This window comes from Oscarella lobularis, chromosome 19, assembly GCF_947507565.1.
Source record: "Oscarella lobularis chromosome 19, ooOscLobu1.1, whole genome shotgun sequence".
Taxonomy (NCBI): Eukaryota; Metazoa; Porifera; class Homoscleromorpha; order Homosclerophorida; family Oscarellidae; genus Oscarella; species Oscarella lobularis.
Window position 1 is genome coordinate 105,382 of NC_089193.1, and position 18,818 is coordinate 124,199.

The following is an 18,818-nucleotide window of genomic DNA, read 5'->3' on the forward strand; positions in this document are numbered from 1 at the left end:
GAATGGTACTAAGGAGACCTCCAATATCTGTCGTATGGTACTAGGAAGACATCCAATATCTGTCGTATGGTATTAGAGAGACCTCCAATATCTGTCGTATGGTATTAGAGAGACCTCCAATATCTGTCGTATGGTATTAGAGAGACCACCAATATCTGTCGTATGGTATTAAAGAGACCTCAATATCTACCGTATGGTACTAAGGAGACGTCCAATATCTGTCGTATGGTATTGGAGAGACATCCAATATCTGTCGTATGGTATTAGAGAGACCTCCAATATCTGTCGTATGGTACTAGGGAGACCTCCAATATCTGTCATATTGTATTAGAGAGACCTCCAAAATTTGCCGTATGGCACTAAGGAGACCTCCAGTATCTGTCGTATTGTACTAGAGAGACCTCCAATATCGGTCGTATGGTACTAAGGAGACCTCAAGTATCTACGTTACAGTACTAAGGAGACCTCCAATATCTGTCGTATGGTATTAGAGAGACCTCCAATATCTGTCGTATGGTATTAGAGAGACTTCCAATATCTGTCGTATGGTACTAAGCAGACCTCAAGTATCAACCGTACGGTACTAGGGAGACCTCCAATATCTGTCCTATGGTATTAGAGAGACCTCCAATATTTGTCGTATGGTACTAATGAGACCTCCAATATCTGTCGTATGGTACTAGAGAAACCTCCAATATCTGTCGTATGGTACTAAGGAGACCTCCAATACCTGTCGTATGGTACTAGGGAGAACTCCAATATCTGTCGTATGGTATTAGAGAAACCTCTAATATCTGTCGTATGGTACTAGGGAGACCTCCAATATCTGTCGTATGGTACTAAGGAGACCTCCAATATCTGTCGTATGGTACTAAGGAGACCTCCAATATCTGTCGTATGGTACTAGGGAGACCACCAATAAGTGTCGTATGGTATTAGAGAGACCTCCAATATCTGTCGTATGGTACTAGGGAGACCTCCAATAAGTGTCGTATGGTATTAGAGAGACCTCCAATATCTGTCGTATGGTACTAGGGAGACCTCCAATATCTGTCGTATGGTATTAGAAAGACCTCCACTATCTGTCGTATGGTATTAGAGAGACCTCCAATATCTGTCGTATGGTACTTGGGAGACCTCCAATATCTGTCGTATGGTATTAGAAAAACCTCCAATATCTGTCGTATGGTATTAGAAAAACCTCCAATATCTGTCGTATGGTATTAGAGAGACCTCCAATATCTGTCGTATGGTACTAAGGAGAACTCAAATATCTGTCGTATGGTACTAGGGAGACCTCCAAAATCTGTCGTATGGTATTAGAGAGACCTCCAATATCTGTCGTATGGTATTAGAGAGACCTTCAATATCTCTCGTAATGTATTAGAGAGACCTCCAATATCTGTCGTATGGTACTAGGGAGACCTCCAATACCTGTCGTATGGTACTAGGGAGACCTCCAATATCTGTCGTATGGTATTAGAGAGATCTCCAATATCTGTCGTATGGTATTAGAGAGACCTTCAATATCTGTCGTAATGTATTAGAGAGACCTCCAATATCTGTCGTATGGTTTTAGAAAGACCTCCAATATCTGTCGTATGTTACTAAGGAGACCTCAAGTATCTACCGTAGGGTACTAGGAAGACCTCCAATATCTGTCGAATGGTATTAGAGAAACCTCTAATATCTGTCGTATGGTACTAAGGAGACCTCAAATATCTGTCGTATGGTACTAAGGAGACCTCCAATATCTGTCGTATGGTACTAGAGAGACCTCCAATATCTGTCGTATGGTACTAGGGAGAACTCCAAAATCTGTCGTATGGTACGAGGGAGAACTCCAAAATCTGTCGTATGGTACTAGGGAGAACTCCAAAATCTGTCGTATGGTACTAGGGAGACCTCCAATATCTGTCGTATTGTATTAGAGAAACCTCTAATATCTGTCGTATGGTATTAGAGAGACCTCCAATATCTGTCGTATGGTATTAGAGAGACTTCCAATATCTGTCGTATGGTACTAAGCAGACCTCAAGTATCAACCGTACGGTACTAGGGAGACCTCCAATATCTGTCCTATGGTATTAGAGAGACCTCCAATATTTGTCGTATGGTACTAATGAGACCTCCAATATCTGTCGTATGGTACTAGAGAAACCTCCAATATCTGTCGTATGGTACTAAGGAGACCTCCAATACCTGTCGTATGGTACTAGGGAGAACTCCAATATCTGTCGTATGGTATTAGAGAAACCTCTAATATCTGTCGTATGGTACTAGGGAGACCTCCAATATCTGTCGTATGGTACTAAGGAGACCTCCAATATCTGTCGTATGGTACTAAGGAGACCTCCAATATCTGTCGTATGGTACTAGGGAGACCACCAATAAGTGTCGTATGGTATTAGAGAGACCTCCAATATCTGTCGTATGGTACTAGGGAGACCTCCAATAAGTGTCGTATGGTATTAGAGAGACCTCCAATATCTGTCGTATGGTACTAGGGAGACCTCCAATATCTGTCGTATGGTATTAGAAAGACCTCCACTATCTGTCGTATGGTATTAGAGAGACCTCCAATATCTGTCGTATGGTACTTGGGAGACCTCCAATATCTGTCGTATGGTATTAGAAAAACCTCCAATATCTGTCGTATGGTATTAGAAAAACCTCCAATATCTGTCGTATGGTATTAGAGAGACCTCCAATATCTGTCGTATGGTACTAAGGAGAACTCAAATATCTGTCGTATGGTACTAGGGAGACCTCCAAAATCTGTCGTATGGTATTAGAGAGACCTCCAATATCTGTCGTATGGTATTAGAGAGACCTTCAATATCTCTCGTAATGTATTAGAGAGACCTCCAATATCTGTCGTATGGTACTAGGGAGACCTCCAATACCTGTCGTATGGTACTAGGGAGACCTCCAATATCTGTCGTATGGTATTAGAGAGATCTCCAATATCTGTCGTATGGTATTAGAGAGACCTTCAATATCTGTCGTAATGTATTAGAGAGACCTCCAATATCTGTCGTATGGTTTTAGAAAGACCTCCAATATCTGTCGTATGTTACTAAGGAGACCTCAAGTATCTACCGTAGGGTACTAGGAAGACCTCCAATATCTGTCGAATGGTATTAGAGAAACCTCTAATATCTGTCGTATGGTACTAAGGAGACCTCAAATATCTGTCGTATGGTACTAAGGAGACCTCCAATATCTGTCGTATGGTACTAGAGAGACCTCCAATATCTGTCGTATGGTACTAGGGAGAACTCCAAAATCTGTCGTATGGTACGAGGGAGAACTCCAAAATCTGTCGTATGGTACTAGGGAGAACTCCAAAATCTGTCGTATGGTACTAGGGAGACCTCCAATATCTGTCGTATTGTATTAGAGAAACCTCTAATATCTGTCGTATGGTAGTAAGGAGACGTCCAATATCTGTCGTATGGTACTAGGGAGACCTCCAATATCTGTCGTATGGTACTAAGGAGACCTCCAACATCTGTCGTATGGTACTAGGGAGACCTCCAATAAGTGTCGTATGGTATTAGAGAGACCTCCAATATCTGTCGTATGGTACTAGGGAGACCTCCAATATCTGTCGTATGGTATTAGAAAGACCTCCACTATCTGTCGTATGGTATTAGAGAGACCTCCAATATCTGTCGTATGGTATTAGAGAGACCTCCAATACCTTTCGTATGGTATTAGAGAGACCTCCAATATCTGTCGTATGGTACTAGGGAGACCTCCAATATCTGTCGTATGGTATTAGAGAGACCTCTAATATCTGTCGTATGGTACTAAGGAGACCACCCATATCTGTCGTATGGTATTAGAAAGACCTCCAATATCTGTCGTATGGTATTAAAGAGACCTCAATATCTACCGTATGGTACTAAGGAGACGTCCAATATCTGTCGTATGGTATTGGAGAGACATCCAATATCTGTCGTATGGTATTAGAGAGACCTCCAATATCTGTCGTATGGTACTAGGGAGACCTCCAATATCTGTCATATTGTATTAGAGAGACCTCCAAAATTTGCCGTATGGCACTAAGGAGACCTCCAGTATCTGTCGTATTGTACTAGAGAGACCTCCAATATCGGTCGTATGGTACTAAGGAGACCTCAAGTATCTACGTTACAGTACTAAGGAGACCTCCAATATCTGTCGTATGGTATTAGAGAGACCTCCAATATCTGTCGTATGGTATTAGAGAGACTTCCAATATCTGTCGTATGGTACTAAGCAGACCTCAAGTATCAACCGTACGGTACTAGGGAGACCTCCAATATCTGTCCTATGGTATTAGAGAGACCTCCAATATTTGTCGTATGGTACTAATGAGACCTCCAATATCTGTCGTATGGTACTAGAGAGACCTCCAATATCTGTCGTATGGTACAAAGGAGACCTCCAATACCTGTCGTATGGTACTAGGGAGAACTCCAATATCTGTCGTATGGTATTAGAGAAACCTCTAATATCTGTCGTATGGTACTAGGGAGACCTCCAATATCTGTCGTATGGTACTAGGGAGACCTCCAATATCTGTCGTATGGTACTAAGGAGACCTCCAATATCTGTCGTATGGTACTAGGGAGACCTCCAATATCTGTCGTATGGTACTAAGGAGACCTCCAATATCTGTCGTATGGTACTAGGGAGACCTCCAATAAGTGTCGTATGGTATTAGAGAGACCTCCAATATCTGTCGTATGGTACTAGGGAGACCTCCAATAAGTGTCGTATGGTATTAGAGAGACCTCCAATATCTGTCGTATGGTACTAGGGAGACCTCCAATATCTGTCGTATGGTATTAGAAAGACCTCCACTATCTGTCGTATGGTATTAGAGAGACCTCCAATATCTGTCGTATGGTACTTGGGAGACCTCCAATATCTGTCGTATGGTATTAGAAAAACCTCCAATATCTGTCGTATGGTATTAGAAAAACCTCCAATATCTGTCGTATGGTATTAGAGAGACCTCCAATATCTGTCGTATGGTACTAAGGAGACCACCATATCTGTCGTATGGTATTAGAGAGACCTCCAATATCTGTCGTATGGTATTAGAAAGACATCCAATATCTGTCGTATGGTATTAGAGAGACCTCCAATATCTGTCGTATGGTACTAAGGAGACCTCCAATATCTGTCGTATGGTACTAGAGAGACCTCCAATATCTGTCGTATGGTACTAGGGAGACCTCCAATATCTGTCGTATGGTATTAGAAAGACCTCCACTATCTGTCGTATGGTATTAGAGAGACCTCCAATATCTGTCGTATGGTACTTGGGAGACCTCCAATATCTGTCGTATGGTATTAGAAAAACCTCCAATATCTGTCGTATGGTATTAGAAAAACCTCCAATATCTGTCGTATGGTATTAGAGAGACCTCCAATATCTGTCGTATGGTACTAAGGAGACCTCAAATATCTGTCGTATGGTACTAGGGAGACCTCCAAAATCTGTCGTATGGTATTAGAGAGACCTCCAATATCTGTCGTATGGTATTAGAGAGACCTTCAATATCTCTCGTAATGTATTAGAGAGACCTCCAATATCTGTCGTATGGTACTAGGGAGACCTCCAATACCTGTCGTATGGTACTAAGGAGACCTCAAGTATCTGTCGTATGGTATTAGAGAGATCTCCAATATCTGTCGTATGGTATTAGAGAGACCTTCAATATCTGTCGTAATGTATTAGAGAGACCTCCAATATCTGTCGTATGGTTTTAGAAAGACCTCCAATATCTGTCGTATGTTACTAAGGAGACCTCAAGTATCTACCGTAGGGTACTAGGAAGACCTCCAATATCTGTCGAATGGTATTAGAGAAATCTCTAATATCTGTCGTATGGTACTAAGGAGACCTCAAATATCTGTCGTATGGTACTAAGGAGACCTCCAATATCTGTCGTATGGTACTAGAGAGACCTCCAATATCTGTCGTATGGTACTAGGGAGAACTCCAAAATCTGTCGTATGGTACGAGGGAGAACTCCAAAATCTGTCGTATGGTACTAGGGAGAACTCCAAAATCTGTCGTATGGTACTAGGGAGACCTCCAATATCTGTCGTATTGTATTAGAGAAACCTCTAATATCTGTCGTATGGTACTAAGGAGACGTCCAATATCTGTCGTATGGTACTAGGGAGACCTCCAATATCTGTCGTATGGTACTAAGGAGACCTCCAATATCTGTCGTATGGTACTAGGGAGACCTCCAATAAGTGTCGTATGGTATTAGAGAGACCTCCAATATCTGTCGTATGGTACTAAGGAGACCACCCATATCTGTCGTATGGTATTAGAGAGACCTCCAATATCTGTCGTATGGTATTAGAAAGACATCCAATATCTGTCGTATGGTATTAGAGAGACCTCCAATATCTGTCGTATGGTACTAAGGAGACCTCCAATATCTGTCGTATGGTACTAGAGAGACCTCCAATATCTGTCGTATGGTACTAAGGAGACCTCCAATACCTGTCGTATGGTACTAGGGAGAACTCCAAAATCTGTCGTATGGTACTAGGGAGACCTCCAATATCTGTCGTATGCTATTAGAGAAACCTCTAATATCTGTCGTATGGTACTAGGGAGACCTCCAATATCTGTCGTATGGTACTAAGGAGACCTCCAATATCTGTCGTATGGTACTAGGGAGACCTCCAATATCTGTCGTATGGTACTAAGGAGACCTCCAATATCTGTCGTATGGTACTACGGAGACCTCCAATATCTGTCGTATGGTACTAAGGAGACCTCCAATATCTGTCGTATGGTATTAGAGAGACCTCCAATATCTGTCGTATGGTATTAGAAAGACCTCCACTATCTGTGCTATGGTATTAGAGAGACCTCCAATATCTGTCGAATGGTACTAAGGAGACTTCAAATATCTTCCGCATGGTACTAGGGAGACCTCCAATATCTGTCGTATGGTATTAGAGTGACCTCCAATATCTGTCGTATGGTACTAAGGAGACCTCCAATATCTGTCGTATGGTATTAGAAAGACCTCCAATATCTGTCGTATGGTACTAGGGAGACCTCCAATATCTGTCGTATGGTATTAGAAAGACCTCCACTATCTGTCGTATGGTATTAGAGAGACCTCCAATATCTGTCGTATGGTATTAGAGAGACCTCCAATACCTTTCGTATGGTATTAGAGAGACCTCCAATATCTGTCGTATGGTATTAGAGAGACCTCCACTATCTGTCGTATGGTATTAGAGAGACCTCCAATATCTGTCGTATGTTACTAAGGAGACCTCAAGTATCTACCGTACGGTACTAGGAAGACCTCCAATATCTGTCGTATGGTATTAGAGAAACCTCTAATATCTGTCGTATGGTACTAAGGAGACCACCCATATCTGTCGTATGGTATTAGAGAGACCTCCAATATCTGTCGTATGGTATTAGAAAGACATCCAATATCTGTTGTATGGTATTAGAGAGACCTCCAATATCTGTCGTATGGTACTAAGGAGACCTCCAATATCTGTCGTATGGTACTAGAGAGACCTCCAATATCTGTCGTATGGGACTAAGGAGACCTCCAATACCTGTCGTATGGTACTAGGGAGAACTCCAAAATCTGTCGTATGGTACTAGGGAGACCTCCAATATCTGTCGTATGCTATTAGAGAAACCTCTAATATCTGTCGTATGGTACTAGGGAGACCTCCAATATCTGTCGTATGGTACTAAGGAGACCTCCAATATCTGTCGTATGGTACTAGGGAGACCTCCAATATCTGTCGTATGGTACTAAGGAGACCTCCAATATCTGTCGTATGGTACTAGGGAGACCTCCAATATCTGTCGTATGGTACTAAGGAGACCTCCAATATCTGTCGTATGGTACTAGGGAGACCTCCAATAAGTGTCGTATGGTATTAGAGAGACCTCCAATATCTGTCGTATGGTACTAGGGAGACCTCCAATAAGTGTCGTATGGTATTAGAGAGACCTCCAATATCTGTCGTATGGTATTAGAAAGACCTCCACTATCTGTCGTATGGTATTAGAGAGACCTCCAATATCTGTCGTATGGTATTAGAGAGACCTCCAATACCTTTCGTATGGTATTAGAGAGACCTCCAATATCTGTCGTATGGTACTAGGGAGACCTCCAATATCTGTCGTATGGTATTAGAGAGACCTCCACTATCTGTCGTATGGTATTAGAGAGACCTCCAATATCTGTCGTATGGTACTAAGGAGACCTCAAGTATCTACCGTACGGTACTAGGAAGACCTCCAATATCTGTCGTATGGTATTAGAGAAACCTCTAATATCTGTCGTATGGTACTAAGGAGACCACCCATATCTGTCGTATGGTATTAGAGAGACCTCCAATATCTGTCGTATGGTATTAGAAAGACATCCAATATCTGTCGTATGGTATTAGAGAGACCTCCAATATCTGTCGTATGGTACTAAGGAGACCTCCAATATCTGTCGTATGGTACTAGGGAGACCTCCAATATCTGTCGTATGGTACTAAGGAGACCTCCAATATCTGTCGTATGGTACTAGGGAGACCTCCAATAAGTGTCGTATGGTATTAGAGAGACCTCCAATATCTGTCGTATGGTACTAGGGAGACCTCCAATATCTGTCGTATGGTATTAGAAAGACCTCCACTATCTGTGCTATGGTATTAGAGAGACCTCCAATATCTGTCGAATGGTACTAAGGAGACTTCAAATATCTTCCGCATGGTACTAGGGAGACCTCCAATATCTGTCGTATGGTATTAGAGTGACCTCCAATATCTGTCGTATGGTACTAAGGAGACCTCCAATATCTGTCGTATGGTATTAGAAAGACCTCCAATATCTGTCGTATGGTACTAGGGAGACCTCCAATATCTGTCGTATGGTATTAGAAAGACCTCCACTATCTGTCGTATGGTATTAGAGAGACCTCCAATATCTGTCGTATGGTATTAGAGAGACCTCCAATACCTTTCGTATGGTATTAGAGAGACCTCCAATATCTGTCGTATGGTACTAGGGAGACTTCCAATATCTGTCGTATGGTATTAGAGAGACCTCCACTATCTGTCGTATGGTACTAGGGAGACCTCCAATATCTGTCGTATGGTATTAGAGAGACCTCCACTATCTGTCTTCTGGTATTAGAGAGACCTCCAATATCTGTCGTATGTTACTAAGGAGACCTCAAGTATCTACCGTACGGTACTAGGAAGACCTCCAATATCTGTCGTATGGTATTAGAGAAACCTCTAATATCTGTCGTATGGTACTAAGGAGACCACCCATATCTGTCGTATGGTACTAGGGAGACCTCCAATATCTGTCGTATGGTACTAAGGAGACCTCCAATATCTGTCGTATGGTACTAGGGAGACCTCCAATATCTGTCGTATGGTACTAAGGAGACCTCCAATATCTGTCGTATGGTACTAGGGAGACCTCCAATATCTGTCGTATGGTACTAAGGAGACCTCCAATATCTGTCGTATGGTACTAGGGAGACCTCCAATATCTGTCGTATGGTACTAAGGAGACCTCCAATATCTGTCGTATGGTACTAAGGAGACCTCCAATATCTGTCGTATGGTACTAGGGAGACCTCCAATATCTGTCGTATGGTACTAAGGAGACCTCCAATATCTGTCGTATGGTACTAGGGAGACCTCCAATAAGTGTCGTATGGTATTAGAGAGACCTCCAATATCTGTCGTATGGTACTAGGGAGACCTCCAATATCTGTCGTATGGTATTAGAAAGACCTCCACTATCTGTGCTATGGTATTAGAGAGACCTCCAATATCTGTCGAATGGTACTAAGGAGACTTCAAATATCTTCCGCATGGTACTAGGGAGACCTCCAATATCTGTCGTATGGTATTAGAGTGACCTCCAATATCTGTCGTATGGTACTAAGGAGACCTCCAATATCTGTCGTATGGTATTAGAAAGACCTCCAATATCTGTCGTATGGTACTAGGGAGACCTCCAATATCTGTCGTATGGTATTAGAAAGACCTCCACTATCTGTCGTATGGTATTAGAGAGACCTCCAATATCTGTCGTATGGTATTAGAGAGACCTCCAATACCTTTCGTATGGTATTAGAGAGACCTCCAATATCTGTCGTATGGTACTAGGGAGACCTCCAATATCTGTCGTATGGTATTAGAGAGACCTCCACTATCTGTCGTATGGTATTAGAGAGACCTCCAATATCTGTCGTATGTTACTAAGGAGACCTCAAGTATCTACCGTACGGTACTAGGAAGACCTCCAATATCTGTCGTATGGTATTAGAGAAACCTCTAATATCTGTCGTATGGTACTAAGGAGACCACCCATATCTGTCGTATGGTATTAGAGAGACCTCCAATATCTGTCGTATGGTATTAGAAAGACATCCAATATCTGTCGTATGGTATTAGAGAGACCTCCAATATCTGTCGTATGGTACTAAGGAGACCTCCAATATCTGTCGTATGGTACTAGAGAGACCTCCAATATCTGTCGTATGGTACTAAGGAGTCCTCCAATACCTGTCGTATGGTACTAGGGAGAACTCCAAAATCTGTCGTATGGTACTAGGGAGACCTCCAATATCTGTCGTATGCTATTAGAGAAACCTCTAATATCTGTCGTATGGTACTAGGGAGACCTCCAATATCTGTCGTATGGTACTAAGGAGACCTCCAATATCTGTCGTATGGTACTAGGGAGACCTCCAATATCTGTCGTATGGTACTAAGGAGACCTCCAATATCTGTCGTATGGTACTAGGGAGACCTCCAATATCTGTCGTATGGTACTAAGGAGACCTCCAATATCTGTCGTATGGTACTAGGGAGACCTCCAATAAGTGTCGTATGGTATTAGAGAGACCTCCAATATCTGTCGTATGGTACTAGGGAGACCTCCAATAAGTGTCGTATGGTATTAGAGAGACCTCCAATATCTGTCGTATGGTATTAGAAAGACCTCCACTATCTGTCGTATGGTATTAGAGAGACCTCCAATATCTGTCGTATGGTATTAGAGAGACCTCCAATACCTTTCGTATGGTATTAGAGAGACCTCCAATATCTGTCGTATGGTACTAGGGAGACCTCCAATATCTGTCGTATGGTATTAGAGAGACCTCCACTATCTGTCGTATGGTATTAGAGAGACCTCCAATATCTGTCGTATGGTACTAAGGAGACCTCAAGTATCTACCGTACGGTACTAGGAAGACCTCCAATATCTGTCGTATGGTATTAGAGAAACCTCTAATATCTGTCGTATGGTACTAAGGAGACCACCCATATCTGTCGTATGGTATTAGAGAGACCTCCAATATCTGTCGTATGGTATTAGAAAGACATCCAATATCTGTCGTATGGTATTAGAGAGACCTCCAATATCTGTCGTATGGTACTAAGGAGACCTCCAATATCTGTCGTATGGTACTAGGGAGACCTCCAATATCTGTCGTATGGTACTAAGGAGACTTCCAATATCTGTCGTATGGTACTAGGGAGACCTCCAATAAGTGTCGTATGGTATTAGAGAGACCTCCAATATCTGTCGTATGGTACTAGGGAGACCTCCAATATCTGTCGTATGGTATTAGAAAGACCTCCACTATCTGTGCTATGGTATTAGAGAGACCTCCAATATCTGTCGAATGGTACTAAGGAGACTTCAAATATCTTCCGCATGGTACTAGGGAGACCTCCAATATCTGTCGTATGGTATTAGAGTGACCTCCAATATCTGTCGTATGGTACTAAGGAGACCTCCAATATCTGTCGTATGGTATTAGAAAGACCTCCAATATCTGTCGTATGGTACTAGGGAGACCTCCAATATCTGTCGTATGGTATTAGAAAGACCTCCACTATCTGTCGTATGGTATTAGAGAGACCTCCAATATCTGTCGTATGGTATTAGAGAGACCTCCAATACCTTTCGTATGGTATTAGAGAGACCTCCAATATCTGTCGTATGGTACTAGGGAGACTTCCAATATCTGTCGTATGGTATTAGAGAGACCTCCACTATCTGTCGTATGGTACTAGGGAGACCTCCAATATCTGTCGTATGGTATTAGAGAGACCTCCACTATCTGTCGTATGGTATTAGAGAGACCTCCAATATCTGTCGTATGTTACTAAGGAGACCTCAAGTATCTACCGTACGGTACTAGGAAGACCTCCAATATCTGTCGTATGGTACTAGGGAGACCTCCAATATCTGTCGTATGGTATTAGAGAGACCTCCACTATCTGTCGTATGGTATTAGAGAGACCTCCAATATCTGTCGTATGTTACTAAGGAGACCTCAAGTATCTACCGTACGGTACTAGGAAGACCTCCAATATCTGTCGTATGGTACTAGGGAGAACTCCAATATCTGTCGTATGGTATTAGAGAAACCTCTAATATCTGTCGTATGGTACTAAGGAGACCACCCATATCTGTCGTATGGTACTAGGGAGACCTCCAATATCTGTCGTATGGTACTAAGGAGACCTCCAATATCTGTCGTATGGTACTAGGGAGACCTCCAATATCTGTCGTATGGTACTAAGGAGACCTCCAATATCTGTCGTATGGTACTAGGGAGACCTCCAATATCTGTCGTATGGTACTAAGGAGACCTCCAATATCTGTCGTATGGTACTAGGGAGACCTCCAATAAGTGTCGTATGGTATTAGAGAGACCTCCAATATCTGTCGTATGGTACTAGGGAGACCTCCAATATCTGTCGTATGGTATTAGAAAGACCTCCACTATCTGTGCTATGGTATTAGAGAGACCTCCAATATCTGTCGAATGGTACTAAGGAGACCTCAAATATCTTCCGCATGGTACTAGGGAGACCTCCAATATCTGTCGTATGGTATTAGAGTGACCTCCAATATCTGTCGTATGGTACTAACTTAGGCTAGGAGAGCGAAGGCGTTTCTTTGCTTTTTCGTTTTCGCGGCGCGCGGGTGATCTTTCTGCGTGATCGCGTGACTCTTGGGCATTTTCTTACCTTTTGCGCTGTTGCCGGCACTGCGAAATAGGCGTTGAGCTTCGTTTCTTCATCGTTCTTCATATAGCAGCGAAGATCCCAACGAGGGGCCTCATCTCCATTCGAGTACCCCATTGGTGGCCCCACTTGCTAATGGTGCTAGCGCGCTGCGTTCTTCGTCTTCCTTTCGACGTCTTCTTTCCGCTTTGGTTCCGTTTATCGCTGCGCGTGATCACCTAATAGCACTGCGCGTGCTCATCGATAAAATCGCAGACAGCGAGGTTTTCTCCTTACGTTCTCAACGGCGGGTACGAAGAATGACTCGTTGGGACGTTTTCGCTACTCAGCGATCGATGTAGAACGACTTTCGGCGTTTCGAGCGACGATTTCGCTCTTTTCGCGATCGACACGCGCCTCAGCGAAGGATTTCGCATTCGTTCTCGTTACGTGCCGAAGATTTACACGCTGTACGTCGGAATTTATCGATAAAGGTGCCAATTCGACTTGTTTGTGTGCATTTTAGGACTGATTCGACGATTTTCGGCTGCTGTGTTCGTTAGACAAGCGCTTTGCATGACGACTTGAGGTAAGAACGGGCCACTCGCTCCATCACCACGTTAATCGTCCGTGTATAGATGCCCCCCTCATGAATTGATGAGTTTGTCGTGCCGTTGCTCACATGCTTTCGACGATTCTCTATTACATGCCATTATTTTTACAACGTAGTTGCAGGATGGGACAGCGAAGGTAATCACTGACACTTATTCTATTTGTATTCATTAATTTTTTGGCAGAAAAAGGTGCTATCAGTATCTACAGTTTCTTGAATTTTTCAGCATCATAACGCCGTCACGGGAACGGCAAAAGCTGCCGTTGTCATTGACTACGGAAACAAGTCAGTGCACACCATCAATTATCCAACTATATTTATTTATTTGTTATTTATTAGCTTATATCAGTGCGCTCAATGGAGCGCATAACGTTATCAAGCAATCAGCACAATTTCTTTTGGCTAAAGATAAGTCGTCCTTCCTAGACTCATTACATTTTGAAATGGTAAAATAGATAATCTCCTCCTTATATACGTAACTCTTCTCTTATCTTTTCTTAGGGGGACGCGTCGTCAGAGAGTATCTAGACTCTTTGCAAGAATCAAGAACAATTCAAATTTCGGAATCTCCACAGTACAAAGATATATTTTTAGAGTATATGACGTCATCTCTCTCTCTCTCTCTCTCTCTCTCTCTCTCTCTCTCTAGAGCTGTCTACTTTTATAATTCATTGGAGCAAAAACGCAACCAAGTTCTTTGTCTTCAAATTTCCGATTTTCACGCTATTGTACCAAAGAAAGTAGAAGAATTCAATTTTTCGACCTTAATTTTTGTTTAGGTATAATGTGAAAAAAATGAATCCTATTCAGAGTCAAGTCAATCTGGTTTGGACCACTCCAAATTCTGTATCAAGAAGAGATAAATACGAAGTAGAGCGCTAACTAATTAATTAGACATCTATGATTATTATTATCTATAGATTTGCTTTCCAGTTGAAGTTGCTGCCTTTGGATTTCAAGTCTATTATCTTACTAAAGATTCTGGTTACCTATGGAGAAGCAGTACACTCGTCCCTCCTCCACCGTTTCATATATACAAAGGGACAACGGACATTCAAAAACCGTATAAGAATATCTTAGATGAATATTGTGAGAGTAGACCTGGTCCATTTTAGAACTGAGCAAGGACTAATTGAAGTAAAGGGGACAATGGACAATGAATCAATTTTCTTCCATACATATTATTAACTTCTAGAAGCTCGTTAGACGAGAAAAGGATTCCGTTCACATTGGCATGCAATTTTTGACGTACGGGACGACAAAGGCTAAAGACCGAAGTGGCGCCTATCTCTTTCTTCCGGACGGACCAGCGAGAGTACGGCGGCGGCAGAAATAATTAATAAAGTAATAAATTAATAGAAGCTTGTATAGGCGGTTCAAGAAGATGCAACATCAATTCGTCTCTCAAGTGGAATCCTTGTTCGTATTTCTAGATTCTAGAGATAACCAAATATGGGGTACAGTACATTTAATGTCTTTAATTAATGAATTCGTCCCTCTTGAGTTGGACGGACGCTTTTCCTTACGCGAACCCGTGAGATTTCCATGCGGGCCACCGCCGAAGCGTGCGTCTAAGCGTGTCCAGATAGGGATCTGCTGTGACTTTTTGCAACGTTTGAGTTCCTTTTATTCCAGATCAAGCCAAGTACATATTCTGCAAGGGAATGGGCCTGGTGCCCCGTCCTTGCGCCACAGCCACTTCCGTACGTTCGACGCATAAATGACGAACTTTTGATGATTTTTTATTTTTATTTTGTCGGTCTCGTAGATGAACGGTGGCGGATCGGAGGTGAAGCCGACTTTCACCGATTTGACGTCGACGGAAGACGGCGACGACGATCTCCAGAGAGCGATCGCATTGAGCCTTCAAGACGCCGTAAGAAATGAGGGGGGTTAGAGATAGATAGATAGATACACGCTCCAACGTTAGGATTAGCAGTGCAGCATGTCTTAGTACACAAACAGTCTTACTGATGAAAGTACTGACTGACTCAACTCTATGTCGTAGTGAATATTTTATTCGTTAGAAAGAGTTATTTATTTATTCTTTATGCGTAGAATCATATTAGTGGAGCTCCTCTGTCTCGAGAAGCATGTTTGCGTTGACGGGACGAGTTTTTGGTTTTGTGGGGAGGGCGTCGCGGACACACCCTACGCATAGATTAGTTTTTGATAAGACGGGAGCGCCTTTTCCCAGGAGGTTAGAGGTCTGTCTTCCACTGTGTGCATCCTCCTCTTTTCTGTTTTTAGGTCAAAGTGCTCTACGTTCGGAATCGTGTCGACCATTGAAGAGCAGATTCATCAGAAGTTCGTCGAATTCGGCAACCTGAAGAAAGTGAAAAAGATACGCGATTACGCCTTCGTTCATTATTCGACGCGCGAGGACGCCGTGGCGGCGAAAGAGTCCATGAACGGTAAATAATCACGTGCACCTAAATCCGAATGTATTCCTGACGTCATCATTTCCAGTGGATCATGGAGAGGCGCGCCGTTCTGAATCGCAGTGTCGACGTATTAATTTTAGAGGATTTACTTTTATAGTGCATGGTACCATTAGCGCACGTGGGTCATTTTACGTGAATTGCAGCTCAACAACTAGGTAAGCATATGTATACCTTTTGTACAAAGGTTTTAGCGTCTTTTTTCTTAGGAGTTGGGGTCCTGGGCATGACCCAGTCATAAAAAACTGCTCACTACGGGGTCCTGAGCATGACCCCGTATCAGAAATCAAAAACTGCTCGTAGACAAAAGGGGAGAGACAGATAATTTATTAAATAAATCTATAAAAATTGTACATACCCTCCCCTCATGCAAAGGCAGTTTTTGATGACGGGGTCTTGCCCAGGACCCCAGACCTAAAAAAAGAACATTTAGCCAAATAGACAACAGCTATAAAAAATCAAATTCATCATAAGCTGGCAATCTTATGATTTTACCTGTCCGGCCTTTGAATTTCGTCGGAGAAAGTGAAGTGGCAACGGCTTTCCGAGTTCGAATTTGAGAAGGCGCAACATCGTTCGCTCGGTTGCGCGAATCTGCGCTGCCGTGTACGCGTTGTCGACGATAAAAACGAAATCTCGCAATTCGGGCGCGTAGATCTCCTCGTATTTCGAAGCGACGAGCATGGCAGTGACGCCGACGAGCTGAAGACGATTCTTGGCAACGGCTTGAACCTAAAAAAGACCGATCGATCGATCGATCGCGCAAAGTGACAGAAAACGAAGTTTGGGGAAGAAAGACTACGGACTAACTACACGGCAAAGCGAACTTACGGCTAGATAGCGATCAAGAAGGCTTATGGCTGTGTAGAGGGTTTCTGGTAAGAGATGAAAGCGCTGGTGAACTTGGATGAGCCAATCGACGACAATTGCGCGCATTTTGGCGTTGATGTCGCGCTGACTTGTCATGTAAGTCGACGGAACTGTGTACTTGACCTAAACGAAGGAGGGGCCCCCATTTCGATTTCTTCGACTGTCGGCGCGAGAGCCTACCTCGAGTTCGCGCAGGTATTTGTAAATGTCGTTGACGTATTCGGAGCAGAGTTGCGGATTATCGGCGTCGTCTTCGTCGATGTTTTCGTCAAGGGGCGGGATCGGTTCTTCGTGCGAGCGCGACCTTTCCATTTCTTCTTCATCTGCTTCTTCTTTCAAGACGGATTGGGGTTTAGATATCGGCTGGAGCGATCTGATATGCGCTTTGCCAAAGCCGCGGCCCTTTAGATCGTTTGTTTCTAGCGAGGCATTTCGGTTAATTATGCGATTCTTACAGGCTCAATTGTTCTGTTTTGAATCTCTCCGAGTGTTTCACGGCGTAGCATGGTCGCTTTTGCTTGCCTAGGGACGAGATGAGGCAAGATGAGGGGTTTGAATCGACGTGCCGTTTGTACTGCGCTCACGGGTTCTACGGGATGCTCTTCTTCTCTAAAGCACCCGGACATATTTTGGACCACGCTCGAAATGAAACGATCGCGAGGCCAAGTCGACGCCAAAAGCGACGAAGTAATGTCAAAGAAACATTTTTGGAGACGAGATTGTTCACGCAGCTGGAGACGAAGAAAATGCCTCCCGCAAAAGAACCGAAACGCCTCGATCTACGAGCCACCGACCGCCGACGAGCTAAACGAGCTCAAAGAAACCGAAAACCTATTCAAATCCAATCTTTTCCGCTTGAAAATCAACGAACTGCTCCAAGAGACGAGCCTAAAGGAGCACGAAAGAAAACCGTACGAAATTCAGCTTCACAGCGTAAAAGCAGCACTGGAAGACATGTCTTCAGTCGAAAGAGGACGAAATTCCACGTGACTCACCTACTCTGGTAATCATTCTCCGAAGAAATGCCATCGGCGGTCTCAACGCTAAAACAAAAGCTAACAAAACCTTAGAGACAAACTAATAAAAAAATTTTTACGTCTAGTCATTCGTTCATACCTGCAAGGCCTTCATGACCACACTGAGGATAAATCTAGATAACAGAATTAAAACAACTAGAGGATACTCATGAATTCAGGCCTATCTGATTCTCTGCTAGCTGACTACATGTATGTAGAGTTCAAGCAAAGCTCAAGTATGGCTTGCTAATCACTAGCATCTGACTCTACAGTAACATGCACGTTTACTCAAAACGCTACAACAACAGTAGTGCAAACTCTCTGACAAAAATGACGAAGACAACGTCTATGGCTCTGCCTGGACCTCTCAATTAGAGCACGCGATGTTCCCACTTGCTAACGCAGCACTGGCACCACTGCAAGCGATTTTCCCAATTCACAACTTGGGACTTGGGACTTGAAGCCAGCTACGAAATACCAGTCATGCAATTGTTGAACTTTTACCCCAGGCACACCGTTCGGACACGGATAGCATACAAGAGAGGAAGACACGCAGCGGAACTGCTTCGACATCGACGATAATATTCTACGAAACCTTCCAAGTGCAACTCTCGAACACGTTTCTCCAACGTCGGCAGCAACTGACGACAAAGTATATCTGCACACTGCTGAATGAGTATGCCAAGGAGGGCATGTCTCTCTATCTGACATGCTGATTCTCGTGAATCGTCGTCTGTCTCAAGCAACGACTGACTAGCGAAGGTTTGAAGCAGAGAGAGTGTCATATCGTTGTTCTATTGGACGACGACGTGGTTAATTGGGATGCCGATCGGA

At 43.2% G+C, this 18,818-nt stretch overlaps 2 protein-coding genes across 3 annotated transcripts; one reads left to right on the top strand and one right to left on the bottom strand.

Annotated features, from left to right (window-relative positions):
- The first annotated feature begins 13,300 nt into the window (after window positions 1-13,300).
- On the top strand, window positions 13,301-16,451 carry LOC136198323 (alpha-mannosidase 2-like). 2 transcript variants are annotated; one of them, XM_065988235.1, is made up of 17 exons: window positions 13,301-13,355; window positions 13,407-13,514; window positions 13,571-13,633; window positions 13,683-13,794; window positions 13,842-13,942; window positions 14,007-14,103; window positions 14,159-14,231; window positions 14,307-14,385; window positions 14,437-14,527; window positions 14,578-14,720; window positions 14,773-14,794; window positions 14,853-14,972; window positions 15,029-15,076; window positions 15,293-15,360; window positions 15,426-15,533; window positions 15,908-16,071; window positions 16,127-16,451. In XM_065988235.1, the coding sequence occupies exons 9-15, from the start codon at window positions 14,453-14,455 to the stop codon at window positions 15,427-15,429; spliced, it is 480 nt and encodes a 159-aa protein (XP_065844307.1). In that variant the 5' UTR covers window positions 13,301-13,355; window positions 13,407-13,514; window positions 13,571-13,633; window positions 13,683-13,794; window positions 13,842-13,942; window positions 14,007-14,103; window positions 14,159-14,231; window positions 14,307-14,385; window positions 14,437-14,452; the 3' UTR covers window positions 15,430-15,533; window positions 15,908-16,071; window positions 16,127-16,451. The 2 variants fall into 2 exon arrangements, 1 of the variants encoding a protein (XP_065844307.1); XR_010672749.1 differs by having other exon boundaries at window positions 13,997-14,103; window positions 15,029-15,360.
- LOC136198322 (G2/mitotic-specific cyclin-B-like) lies at window positions 16,421-17,553 on the bottom strand. Its single transcript, XM_065988234.1, has 4 exons — window positions 17,424-17,553; window positions 17,149-17,370; window positions 16,930-17,091; window positions 16,421-16,830 (listed from the first exon to the last, which is right to left on the bottom strand). The coding sequence occupies exons 1-4, from the start codon at window positions 17,472-17,474 to the stop codon at window positions 16,582-16,584; spliced, it is 684 nt and encodes a 227-aa protein (XP_065844306.1). The 5' UTR covers window positions 17,475-17,553; the 3' UTR covers window positions 16,421-16,581.
- Between the last annotated feature and the right edge of the window lie 1,265 nt (window positions 17,554-18,818).

Bases quoted from the DNA above. Each gene is read 5' to 3' on its own strand.
- LOC136198323 (XM_065988235.1), top strand. From the start codon at position 14,453: ATGAATCCTATTCAGAGTCAAGTCAATCTGGTTTGGACCACTCCAAAT. The intron at 14,528-14,577 runs GTAGAGCGCTAA...TATTATCTATAG, and splicing joins CAAGAAGAGATAAATACGAA to ATTTGCTTTCCAGTTGAAGT. The intron at 14,973-15,028 runs GTACGGCGGCGG...AAGCTTGTATAG, and splicing joins TTCCGGACGGACCAGCGAGA to GCGGTTCAAGAAGATGCAAC.
- LOC136198322 (XM_065988234.1), bottom strand. From the start codon at position 17,474: ATGCTACGCCGTGAAACACTCGGAGAGATTCAAAACAGAACAATTGAG. The intron at 17,371-17,423 runs GTAAGAATCGCA...AACGATCTAAAG, and splicing joins AAAACAGAACAATTGAGCCT to GGCCGCGGCTTTGGCAAAGC. The intron at 16,831-16,929 runs GTAAGTTCGCTT...GGTCTTTTTTAG, and splicing joins TTCTTGATCGCTATCTAGCC to GTTCAAGCCGTTGCCAAGAA.